Raw genomic sequence first — 14,341 nt, forward strand, 5'->3', positions numbered from 1 at the left:
TTTTTTTCAGTTTTAAGTATTTTTTATGTTTAATTACATTTATATCAAAAATTGCTAGGAACTAAAGCGATTAAGGTAGATCTAGCTGTCCTTTACATTCATAAACGTTATATGTCAGCGGAACAAATGGAGTGAGCTTTGAGCGTTCCACGATTTTTCGAGACTGTCTATACGCGGGCTTCCTAAACAAGCCTATATGTATGTTTGTCCAAAAAAAAATTGGATGAAATACAAACCGCACAACTTCAAAATCGCATAAAAAAACTCTGCATAAAACGAGACCTTACAGTATCTATTATGCCAAATTTCATATGATGTAGCTACTATTTATAATTATTATTTACTCATAATTAATGTAACATTTCATCTCAGATATGATAATATTTTTAAAATAAAACTCAAAAGTTTACATTTATTTATGAATAAACACTTTCAAAATTTTTAATCCAATCTATTTTATTTAGCTATCTATAATATCACTTAACATATTAAATAATTTGTAAATAACTTACAGCAAAAGATGTATTTAATCATCATTTAGTAATATTTTGCCCTTTAACTAAGGCCTCTTTTAAACTAAAATCTCTAAATTTTAGAATTTAAAATATATTTTTTTAATAAAATTTTTAATGTATTTTATTTCAGAATCAATACTCTATTAAAACATTTTTTAAAAAGTGTATTTATAAAATTTATTTTGTTATTCACATTTTATATAAAATGATAAAATATGCTTTCTGCCTATACTAATATTTATGAAGAAAAATCAAACCGTTTCATTTATTATTTCACTTTTAATGCTGAAACAAAAATAAAAAACTATTGCAATCAAATAGAAAAATGATTAAGAGCTGGCTCAAATTATAAATAACCAAATGCAATTAGATTAATTACTAAAGTGTTATAATATTAATAAACAATAGTAGAGCATATAAATTTATATAAACATAAAATATAACAAAAGAGCAGTCTATAGAAATTAACTATGAGTACTATAAAATTTAATGTATATAATTATTTGTAATAAATAATAACTGTATTTTAATTTAAAATAAGAAGAATTTGTTGTCATGATAGGCATCTATTACAAAATAAATAAAAATTAAATAATAAATAGCTTACAGTTCTAATTTGGGACATTCCTTCTTCCCATGCAACAAGTTTTGCCCTATTTGATGCTAATTCTTCTCTTAACCTTTGAATTTCTGATAAATTTGATGTAGAATTAAAAGAATTAAATGTCATATTTGATACTAATGATGACGATTGACTTCCTATTCGACTTCCTGGTGACATATTTTGAGTTCCTGAATAATCATACATACTAGATGGAAAATGACTACCTGAATACTTGGCATTAAATGAACTAGAATGACCATAAAATGCAGCAGCAGCCTAATGAAAACAAAATAAAACACTAATTAAATGACAAAAATAGATAGGATTTACTTTTAAAAACTAAAATGTAAATAAAAGCATTTTAAAATTATTTTATGTCACTTAAATATTTTAAATTTATTGAAATAATAAATTTAGCAAATATTGTTTTTAATAAAAAAAATAGCATTCAATGTAAAAGTCTTTACATTTTTTGCACCATCAATTTTTATAGAAAATATAACTTTAATTACATGAAATTTTATAATCTTAAATATGTTTTAATACTTTTAATTCAGACTCAGGAACTAATTGATAAATATAAGAAAAATGTTAATTCAAATTACTTTTTAAAATTACTGTAATTAAATAATTAAAAAAATTATATATATTAATTACAGTTAATATTATATGCAATAATTTTTAAAAAATTCATCTTTTAACGTTTTCATCTAAACTAATATTATAAAGAGGTAATGTTTGTAAGTATGTAAGTTTGTATGCTGCAGGTAATCTCCGAAACTACTCATCCGATTTCAAAAATTCTTTCACCAATGTTTAGAATGGAACTTCAGGGTGGACATAGGCTGTATATTATTCCATTAAACATTCATATAAATTAAAATATATAATCTAGGTTAAGGCTTTTATGTCCAACAGATGGCGCTACAAGTACGATGCCCTAAGTTTGCTTTTCTGTGAAAATGAACTAAAGCAGATCATCTTCTATCTATTTATATAAGTAAAAATGTAATGTTCGTTTGTTCCTGCCGATTCCTTTTAAATTTTGACACAACGCTGCATTCAAATACGCACGTATTTTTATATAATATACGTGTCGAAATTCAACCCCACTGAAGGGAGATGGTTAGGATTAAGGCTTACTGTAAAGAACTCTGCTTCTATTTATACTATTTAGATGCAGGTTTTTGCGTTTTAATAGGGTACGTCAACAGAATGTACACTAAGAAGAAATTTTTCGAAAAATTCCCCCCCACGAGGGAAGTGTTATAAATTTATAATAGATACATTTTGAGCTACAACAACGCGTGGTGGGGTCTGCTAGTCTATTACATATAGATGAAAACATTCATAGAAAGAATTTTTCTGTTTGGTTATGAACTGGTGATGGTTAAGTTGGTGAGTGTTATATAATTAAATACCCAGTTTTTTGAAATACAGTATATTTCAATTTTTTTTTTTTTTTTGTTTTCTGCAAATCAAATTCGCATTCCAGGTTGATTCATTCCGTGCTAGAAGAAAAGATGATGATGATTCATGCTCCTTAACAATGTATATTGTGTAATTTTCTTTGAATAATTATTACCATAAAATATTTGAGTATTTTTTTCGGCATGGAATGCATTATCGTATATTACATTAATTTATATGGGAAAAATTTTTTCACTTAATGAATGTTTCACATTATGAGTAAAATTCTGGAATGAATTATGCTTGTTAAGAGAGGTTCCACTGTATGTTAATTATGTTGTAAAAATATTTTGATTGTCCATGTCCTTATCAACACAATGCTCTATATACTATCCTGCTTATGATGGATTGGCTTAAAAAATATTAAATATCCAAAGGACAGACTGGGCAACCCAAATTCAGATTATAATTCTAAATTAAATTACACAATCCTAAAATAAAATTGAGTTAATTATTGTTTTGAAGGATAACAACAGAAAATTTCAGAGAACAAATAGTAAATATTCTACAAATATTATAAACTTAAAAACTGAAGGTTTATCAGATTTTGCATTTTCTAGTAAACAAATTTTGTTTCTAAATCAGTAATGTCCATACACCAATAAAATGTAATGCATCTACATGACCTATATAATTCTCATGTTTATATGTATAAGCGATAGTAATTAAAGTAACTCTATTCAGCATGGTCTAGAGAGAGATAGCAATCTAAATGTAACCAGATCTGGTATGGTGACATTTTAGGACTCATGACAGACTTTTTCAAAAAAAACCTAGTACCAAACTTACCACTAAAACTTTTAGCACTGCAAGCAATGAAAAATCACTTTGTCTTGCTTAAGAACATGTGTTGTAGGCAAGTTATGACTGTAAAACTGGCCACAATTACTGGATAACTTCTAACAGGATAGTATAAACTCTAGTGGCATTAGAATAATTGTCCTTATTGTTTCTTACAATTTTAAAGATTGCATGGCTTCATTTATACACAAGGTTTATGTTGTATTTGGTTTGTCTTGTGTATTTTTCTTAATACCAGATAGTACAGTAGTCACCAATGAACTTAGACCAGGCTGCAGTTAACATGTCATCCAATAAATAGGTTTAAAAAAAAAGTAGCTTTGATTCATTGCATGAATGTTTTACATAATTAAATCAAATATATAGTAATTAATCTTTATTTTTGCTAAATATCAACTTGATATCTTGCAAGTTTAACAAAATTGAGCCAAACTTGAGTCACAGGCATCAAAAAACATAGACCACTGGCATCACTCCTGTCAATGAACATAGATCAGCCAATAGTTTGCATTTAAATAATGTTATAATTGCGGTAAAGAAATGGACTAATACAGCCTTTCTTGCTTAAGTTTTAGAAGAGGACTACATAGGTCATTGTTGAGCTTACGTAGAAGGAGTTGTAAATCCAGTTTCCTCTGCCATAATACAAAGATATCATTGACACACCTAGCATAAACCAACATAACATGCTGGTATTCTGGTAGTACTGCCTTTTCTAACTGACGGATGATGAGTTCACACAAAATTTCTGCAATTTTTAATCATATTTTTAATTTACTTAATTTTTAAAATTTAACATATATGTTCTCCACTTCAAATTAATAGTAGCTTGTCCCTATACATCATACTTTTCCTTTAACAATAGAGTCATGCCAATAATTTATTAACTGCTTTCAGTGAAAAAGTTTTGAATGGAAATAACGTGACTACCGGTTTGCATTGGAAGCTCATTAATTGGGGCCTCCAGCCCCTAAGGTTTCATATCTGGTCTTGTCTTTCATCTATCTAACTCTGTTCTCAAGATTAAGGAAAGATAAGGCTGGACAATGGTGGAAATTTATAAGTCTACAATTTTTTCAAATTGCTGCCCAATCACTGGGTGTGTATATTTTTTTTTCAGTCCTTTCACTTATATGGCCCTTATTTTTATTCTCTATATGTCCTTGATATCTTTGGGAATCAAAACATATAAAGAAAAAAAAAATGTGAAAACAAACGTGTAAAATAGATGAAAGATAACTTTTTTTTTAAAATTGTCATTATTAACTACAACATACACATAAATATATTTGAAATGCTATTATTTTGTAACTTAAAAGATTTCCAAATTGAAATATTTTTAGAAAATTAACACCAAAGAATGAACACACACACACTATGAAGTTTTACCTCCTGGCTGCCTATGGCTGTCCAACTCTCTGCTTGCTTTGTCCATTTGTTCACCAATATAGACTACTCAACAAAAATTTCAAAAATATGTAAACCTTCATCTGTATAATTCTGAGAGTTGATTTCATAACAAACTAAGTTTATATCTGTTTCAAAATGTACTTTCACACTCAAATTAATTGGAAAAATAGTTTTTATTCAAATCACAAACTTTCCTTTCAGATTTTCTCCATCAAAATTGAACAAAAAACAACATTCATATGCCAGAACAAAAAACATTTTTTCAAAATGTCAATCATCATGATTTTTAAAAAATATTTCACAGAAAATTGTTCTAATTCCATGGTTACATGATTTGCTTCATTCAATTGCCTCACTGGTTCCCAATATATACTATTCAAACCAAAAATTTAATGACAATTCAACTGCCATGAGGGGTCACAACCCACACTTGCTTTCCTCCCTTTGCTTAATTTCCTGTGTAAAAGGTGGCTCAAATCACCTTTTGCTTTGTTCAATTGAGTCCACTCTTGCTTTAGTCAATATAATACTCCAGTTTCTTTGTTCAAACTCAATCCCCCTTTACTTGTTTAAAAATTTTGTGATGATTCATAGATTCTGTGCTGCAATTTCTATTTTTCTTTCTTTTGTAATGAAAGAAAGTCATGTTGTAGCAATTTTAAGCTAAGTATTTTATATATTATATATGTATATATATGGTGTGGTTCCGCAAAGTTGAAAAGTAAAGATACAATACCTAATATCCATTCAAAATATTTCTATTTGACCAAATGTACACTACACTTTATTTACTGGTATATGCGTAGTTTTTCTACATAATTGCCACCACTGTCCAAACACTTGTTAAGTCTGGGTACTAGCTTCTGTATCCCAGAGTCACAGAATTCTACATTTGCTGCCAGAACCACATTTCAACTTCATTTTTGATCTCATTATTGTCATGGAAGTGTTATCCTGCAAGAAGTTTCTTCAAATAAAGAAACAAGTGGAAGTCGAAGGGGGCAAGGTCTGGGCTGTATAGCAAATGGTTGAAAACTTCCCATTTGAATTGTTTGAGAAGCATCACACCTTCACAAAGAGTGAACTCTAAGTCCACACTTCATAAAGCCGATCCTTGATATTTCCTCAAGAAACTTCAGAAATGATTTCATGCAATTCTCTTATTGTGAAATGCTGATTTGCACAAATTGCTTCCTCAGTTCTTTGTAGAAGTTCATCAGAGATCACAGACTACCTTCAATTCCTATGTTTATCATGAACATCAGTCATGCCACTAGAAAATGCACAGCAGTGATGCTGTGCATTCTCTGTGACATTATGAATTGACAAAATGTAAGAAAGTGGTTTCTTACATTTTGTCAATTCATAATGTTCCCATAAACAGAAAAAATTGTTTATGGATATCTGCTGGGTGTACACTTTTTGCATTGAGAAAATGTATGAAGGAGCACACTTCACATTTGGCAGAATTTTGAATCAGTGCAGCTATTGTAAACACATGCAACTCAACCAAGACTTAGCATAGCATTGATAAACAATCACAAAAAGAATGCAAAAAGTTTAAGGTCAATGTACTCACTAAAACATTAGCTTTCTGCTTATAAATGGTGTATTTACTTTTTGAATATACCTTGTATATATGTATATATGTGAATTATTCCCTGTTACAATAGTTTATTTATTCATTTTTTTTCAATAAGTATATATTAAGTCTGAAAATTTTTTATCAGGTTTAACTTTAAATTTCATTTCATTTTCACTGGTATGTTTTGTAAAATTTTACATTATAATTGTCATTTTTCATATAATAAAAATTGTAAGCCTATCTACATTTAATATATATTTCATTGTTGTTGTAGTAAGAATTATTTTCTCTTCAACAAATACAAAGATAAAGTTATCAATTTTTTCTAACAAAAATGCTCTGATTGGTAATCTTTTTAATATTCAACATCAAAAACAATTGATTTGGTTTATGCATATATTTTATTTGAAATTTTTTATTTTTTATTATTAAACAAAAATAATTGAGAAAAATTAAATAACCATTATAAAGATTAATGTATCTGATAAAATAAAACCAAAATATCAACTTTAGCTGGAATGAAGATAAAATTAAAAAAAAAAAATTGCACTTCTCATTAAAAATTTCTAATATGGTAATAGCAAAAATGTTAAAAAAAAAATGTATAGTACAGGTATCCCTTGAATTAATAGGATAATTTGATCCCTAAATGTTACTGTGTATATCAAAATAGCATTAATCAAATACAGTGGTACCTCGAAATTCAACCAAACAATCACAACCTACTAGAATAAATTTTCCATTAATAACAAATATTTTTATTTTAAGTTTGTCCTCTGTGAAAAAGGTTTATATGATAAAAATAAAATGAAAGTTTAGAGCTGCCTACTTTTGTTGGACAAAATTATACTCTATCCAGTTTGTTGTTTTCACTCAATCCATGCAGAACACAATCATGTTGGTGACAATGATTTGTTGCAAGTTCATGAGTTGTTTGTAGATTTTTAACAATTTCTTTTTGAAATTTCTCTTCATCAACAGCTTTTGGGCACCTGATATGTTTTGATCCTTTAGTTCAAAATTTCCTGAACAAAACTTTCAAAAACCACATTTGACACACCCAACATTTAGGAGCATCTGACCCATAGACACTATGAGTATTTTTTATTGTTTGTATAGAGTTATATTCTTTATGAAACTTAAAAAGCATACATAATATAACTAATATGTATTTTATCTGCAGACATTTTGATTTGATTTTAAGCAAACAAAATATGAAGTAAAGTTTCAAAATTATTTTCTAAACAAAGAATATAATACATATTAGAAGTAATGTATTAAAATTTCACACCTTATTTACTGAGAAAAAACATCTACGTTAAGTAAAGACAGCTGTAAGACCACGTTAATTAATTAAAACTTCTGTGACATGTATAAAAGGATTATTGCAATTAATTTTGCATGTTAATCAAATCCTACGTTAAGCAAGGGATACCTGTGTATACAAGCATTTCATGATTCATATGATTTACAAACATTTTCTATAATGAACATCATAGTGAACATACCCAACAGATTCTTCAGCTGTACATGATAACTGTCTAGTATGTTGAAATGAGACTTTTTAATGATAAATAAATAAATAAATAAAAAACTGACTTTGCAATCTTTTGAAAAAGTGGCAAGATCAATTATTTCATTATTAGACCTTCTCTATCTACCTCGTCTGTATCTGAAGCAATTTATGTATAAAATGTGGATTATAACAGATAATGAAACTATCAATAAATAAAAGTTTATTCACAATAAGTAATGCTTCAGAAAAGTTATTCGCAATAAGTAAAGCTTCAGGAAAGTTATTCACAATAAGTAAAGCTTCAGAAAAGTTATTCACAATTAAAGTAAAGCTTATTCACAATAAAATTAAAGTACACTACTATATAGGTAATTTAATTTGCTACTTTTTATTGTTTTATTTCTAGGAATGGATCTTATTTGTAAATTGAAAAGTATCTGTGGATTAATTAAATATCTATTTTGGAATTGTAATCCTTATAATTTATAAAAGAAAGAATAATTTTATAAAAATTTTGCAAATTTTAATTTTGTAAACATTTAAAAGATTTTTTTATATTAACTAGGGAATAAGTGAATATTCAAATTCCAAATTAAATATTTTTACACAAATACACCAGTAAGATAAATCATGCCTCAGAGTAATTAGTCTGTATGAGCAAACTGTATTATTTGTATTGTATATAAATGAATTTTTATCTATTTTAATTTAGCAGTAATTCATTTAGCATTCTGTTTTGCAAGACATTCCTTTCAACTGCACAAAAATGTAAATTAAAAACGTTTTCCACAAAGTTTGGGAAAAATTTATCTGTAATTTCTGTAACAATGTTTAAAAAATAATTAACATATAAAAATATCAAATAAAACTTGTTCATTTCAACATTAACTAATTAATTAAAATATTACATTTTAATTATTGAAATTTCTAAGAGATAATTTGGTCAATCTATTTGTAATTAAATCAACAAGAAAACACTGAATTGGACTATGTCCAATGCAAAGAATAATTAATAATTTTTAAATATTAATATTTATTTTATTTCAACAAAAATAAATAACAGTTTTTACATAATTATACTATTACATTGTAAATTTTATAAAGTTACCTTATCCATAGAATGTTCAGGATTATTTCCAACAGATGGTAATGTAAGTGAAGATGGTCCTAAGTGTAACATATGTGGTAAAGGTGAAGAAACAGGAGGTGAAAGATTACTTAATACTCTGTTATCACTTTGAGGAATATTCATTGGGGCTGAAGCTCCTAATAAACCTATTGTAAAATTATAAATTTAACAATTCAATAGCTTTATTAACTGAATAATATACATATGAATCATAATACAGGGTGTTCTGCTCAAAAGTTTCTGATTTTCATTTGCATTAAAAAATAAATAGTTTAAGATAAATAAAAGCAACAAATGGCATCTGGTTAAAATTTTAGAGTGTTTTTTTCTCATACTGCAAAATGGTGCAGAAGTCAAATTGTGAGCATTAGACTAGTCATAGCTTTGTCAAAGAAAGCACAAGTCATGGTCTGGTTTGCCCAATAGTGTGGCTGCCAAGATCTCCTAATCTGACTCCTTTAGATTTCTAAATGGGGTTATGTGAAAGATACGGTTTTGCAACTTCAGGATTTTCAGGAGCATATCATTGCAGCCATTGCCATTGTGAGATAGGACATGCTGCAGTGTACAAAGAAAGAAATTGCCTACCGTCTTGATGTTGCCACTGTGATTGCTGGTGAACAGAGAGAGATGTGTTTTTTCAATAAAATTTGGTGAGTTTTTCTCTCATATAAACACTTTGGTAAACTTATATTTTAGACTGTTAATTTTTTACAGCCAAATCAAATTGGGTACTTTTGAGAAGAACACCCTGTATGTATATAAATAAATGAATAAATTTATTTATATTTAATTTTATAATTTAGAAACACACAACACTGTATAAAATACAGTCGGACTTCCATACTACAATGTCCTTTGCAACAAACTTTTCTGTAAAATGTTGAAATATGTACATATTTTTTATTTGCTACTGGCACATTTTCCATTTAACAAATTCTTCATTTTCCCAGATAAAAAGAGGTTGTACAGGAGTCTGACTGTATTTATTTTTTGATAGTTTCTTAGAAATGATTATAACAAAATATATAGCTTTTAATATAAACTGATATGATTACATGTAGAGGGATGTTTCAGCCTTATGGAAATGATTTAAGAATTTTTACCTTTTCATTATACATGTGCTGTTTATCATCTGCTGAAAGTAGAATGATAAAGGATTATCTGCTAAGTGACTGACTAACTGTAGAAAACTATATGATAAGTACAGAGATGAAAGTTTTTCATAACTCTCAACAAAGTGTAAGTGTACCTGTCTGACACAAATAAAATTTAAGTAATATACTAAGAGCCAATGGATCAGAAACACTTTTCAACTTATGTCCTGTGAATGCAAGGAAAATTTCAGCAATGGCTACATATGGTCATTGCATGTTTCTATTATGGCAAACTAAAACTGTGAAAAATTGGTTCAAAGGTCAAAGTCATCTCTAGTTACTAAAAGAGTAAAGTACTGGAGCCCATGCTCAAGCACAAAATTCATTGTATGGTATGAAGTCTTCAAAGATATGGTTCCATTAGGACAAAGTATTAAGTCATATTTCACATTCAATCATAGTATTTCTAAATAAGATGGAGGAAGAAACTGGTATAAAGTAAATAACATTTTCAAACAGACCTGCTAAATCATCTAATGCAGCACCATGGATTTCTTTTGTGTCTGTGAGCTACTAATAGAGCCCTTGGAAATTGTCAACTCCAAACATTAGATGAGCATGGAAAACTTGCAATGATAAATGAGAGAAACTAAACAAAAATTCTCTGAGAAGAACCCTTTGGCAATGAAAAATTTGATGTCAGGCAATAGCCAAGAACAAGGAGAAGCAAATAGAGCATGTGGTGGAGGAAGGAATTTTCATAAATAACTAACAACTATTAATAAGGTTTCCATAAGCTGAAACAACTCTCTGTATAACCATATCAAAAAAGAAATACATTTTAAAATATTAAAAATATTTACCTGAACTAGATGTATTATTGATACTATTTGTTTCATTTTCTAAATCTCTATCTAATGATGCTTCAACATTGATTTCATCAAGATTAAGGTCATCTAATGCATTACCTAAAATTATTCAAGTTATTTTAAGAACTATTTTATATATTAGCTTATAATTAATAAAATTTCAATAATTTTACTTATTACATTTTATATTTACTAAACAATATGTTTATGATAACTCATTATAAGGAGTAGTCCAAAATATGTTTCCTAGGTCTGATAACAGGTGGTTTTTATTCAGAAAACCAAGTATATTATAGATAAGAAGAGGCATCCTCATTTTATTTCTTGATGTAGTTTCCATCATATTGGTGCACTTGCTGAATTGCTTCATCACGTTAAAGACACCTCTCTCATAAAAGTCTGTGCCCTACATAACAACAAAGTTTAAAATAGCTTCAACTTCTTTATTGCTGGTGAAATGCTGTCCTCCTAGTGCCTTCTTCAAAATGGGGAAGAAATGGAAGTTGATGGATGCAAGATCTGAACTATAAGAGGGTAGTTAAGATGCTCCCAACTGAAATTTGGTGATATGGAATGCTGTAGTTTTTGCTATGTTGTATCTCATATTGTAATCAAGGAAGATAATCTTCTCTTTTGTTTCTGTCAGATGGTTTAGCAAATGTGAGGGAGCTTGATATCAGTTAATATCAGAAATTTTCTGCATTACACTCTTTAATTGCAACTTATTTATAATTTAGGCATACTCAGATATGTTAAGCTGAATTAAGTTCTTGAATTTTAATGCATCCTCAAATGTTAGAGTTATAAGAACAGAAGCTACTAAATATATTAGTTTTCACAATAGAATATTAAGTTCATTGTCACATAATTTTCAGTTGTGTTGATAGACATAATAGTCACTAGACTTTTTTCTGCTTGAACGGTTAATGATCTGAACTATCTGAACAATGGCAAGTCCGCGACCTAACAATAAACACTATAGATAATTACATCTATAATATTTATTAGCAAAGTAAACAAGCAATTATTTATTGTGACATCGTCACAATGCCGAGTTGCATTTTTAATCATATTTTTAATTTATTTAATTGAAAATATAGGCTCTCCATCTCAAATTAGTACTGTAGTGTCTTGCCCCTGTATGTCGTACTTTCCTTTCACAATAGAGTTGTGCTGGTCATCTATTAACTGCTTTTAGCAGAAAGTTTTGAATTGAAATAATGTGACTTCTGGTTTCTAGTGGAAGTTCATTTATAGTTAATTGAGGTTTCCATGCTCAAATTAACTATACACAAACTCCTGTACCTAAGGCTTCCATATCTGGTCTTGTCTTTCATCTATTTAACTCCATTCTTGAAATTAAGGAAAGACAGACAGACAACAGTGGGAATTTATAGGTCTAGTTTTTTCATATTGCAGCCCAATCATGTAAAGTGTCTTAATTTGCACCTTATCAATGAGAGAACAATGCACAGCTTATGAAAAATCAGGCAGTATCATTAACACACAGCCTACTGTAATTACACAGGCAATTGAATTGCCAACAGAAAACATCACTTCAAATTTGATGAAAAACCATAGGAGGTCCTTTTATGATTTGACAAATGTACGCACGATTCTGTTAGTCATGCATATAGCTTTATTTGCAAAAATTATTTGCCTACTGGCAAGTGGAACCCTGATACTGCTAGACAGAGACTACTCTCTTTCTTATCTGGAGGCATGAATACATTCTTTTTCTTTTCTCTCTATTTGATTAAATTTTTCAAAAGATCTTTCCTTCAAACCTTTTTTTTTTGTAGATAGTTAATCTGCATCTCATTTGACTGGATCCTTGAATTGTCAGCAGAAATATATATGAATTATCCCCTCTGTCCAAGAAAATTTTTTTCACCTATGTCTGTGATTATAATTGTTTTAACATTGTTAACAGAGCTTGATTACCAAGATTGGATAAACAATCAAAAATGACTGGCATACATATAATTGGGTAGTTCATAGTCCCCTATGATATGATGTAACCATCTTTTTATCTTGTTTGATTCTCATACACTGTCAACATAATTCATTTAAATTCCTAGCCAGCTGGCCCATGCAAACTCTTTAGTGTTTTGTCAAAACCTACTGAGATTACTAATTAAAAATAACTACATAATATTAAAAGCCTTACAAATATATAACTATTGTATACATGCTTAAAATTATATTATTAAACATACAATACCAATCTTAATATTGAACATTACATTATTTCTATAAAAATCAATTAAAAATTTTTTCCCCAGTATTTTTAAAATTTTTCTTAATTAATTAAGACATAATTTGTACAAATAAATATAAGATATATATCTAATATATTTACATAATGATAAACTTAAGATTACACAGATTACATACACACACACAAGGATATAAGCTCTAATATGTTTAATCCATACATTATGGCCTTATCTCCCAATACACAGATTAAACAATATAATGGGATGAATTCAGAGATTTACTGAACAATTTTACATATTTGAAGAAAAGCATGTTTGTTTTTTTCTAATTACAACTAAAACATGAATATAAAATTTTACAACAAAAGAAATGCAAAAATTTAAAACTTATAAAACTTACCTACAACAGATTCTACTGTATCTGCGACAGGATAAAATAAATTTGCTAAAGATGACATGCTTTGTTTTATTGACTGTCCTGTTGTTAATAATCCAGGGCTTAGTCCATAAGATAAACAAACACTTTGTTTTCTTCTAGCTTTTTCTAAAGGATCTAGAGTTGTATCATTGTCTATTAATTGTAGCTGCCTTTGAATACTAGCCTGAAATCAAAAATAACTTATAAATTTCATTACAAAAAAGTTACAATTTCATTTAATGAATGATGATAAAATTTAAATTATAATTAGTATAACAAATTAACAAACTATTAATTTCAATAACCATAGATTAAGAATGAACTCATTTCTAGAAGCCAAAAATTATCTTTGAAAATGTTTTTAATAAAAAGACTGTCTCCACCTTCAAACTGTTAACTTAGATCAACATCATATATAAAAATACTGTATAAACAGCACTATAATAAAGCCAAACAAACACCAGATTACATTGGGCTACTTTTTCATAATTATAATTAATTAATTATTTAGTAATTAATTAAATATCAAATATAATCGTGGAAAAGTAGCCTGATGTAATCCGGTAGTTGATTGACTTTATTGTTGCATTAAACCTTCATGACTCAGATCATCTAAATATATAAAATTACTTGTCGTGACTGACTGATTGGGTGACTGNTTGTAATTTAAAATTTTTTAAAAATTTTGTATTCCTTAGATTTTTTAAA

The 14,341-nt window shown here is 28.1% G+C and overlaps 1 protein-coding gene across 1 annotated transcript in view; it reads right to left on the bottom strand.

Annotated features, from left to right (window-relative positions):
- Nucleotides 1-14,341, bottom strand: part of LOC111619602 (RING finger protein unkempt homolog) — an 85,082-nt gene that overhangs the window by 13,695 nt on the left and 57,046 nt on the right. Inside the window, exons 11-14 of the mRNA XM_023361365.1 lie at nt 13,616-13,817; nt 10,991-11,095; nt 9,010-9,176; nt 1,123-1,395 (exon numbers count right to left, since the gene is read on the bottom strand). Coding sequence (XP_023217133.1) covers nt 1,123-1,395; nt 9,010-9,176; nt 10,991-11,095; nt 13,616-13,817 — 747 coding nt within the window. The remainder of the gene's footprint in view (nt 1-1,122; nt 1,396-9,009; nt 9,177-10,990; nt 11,096-13,615; nt 13,818-14,341) is intronic.

Source organism: Centruroides sculpturatus, unplaced genomic scaffold (genome assembly GCF_000671375.1).
Source record: "Centruroides sculpturatus isolate CEXI.00-Female unplaced genomic scaffold, Cexi_2.0 scaffold260, whole genome shotgun sequence".
NCBI lineage: Eukaryota > Metazoa > Arthropoda > Arachnida > Scorpiones > Buthidae > Centruroides > Centruroides sculpturatus.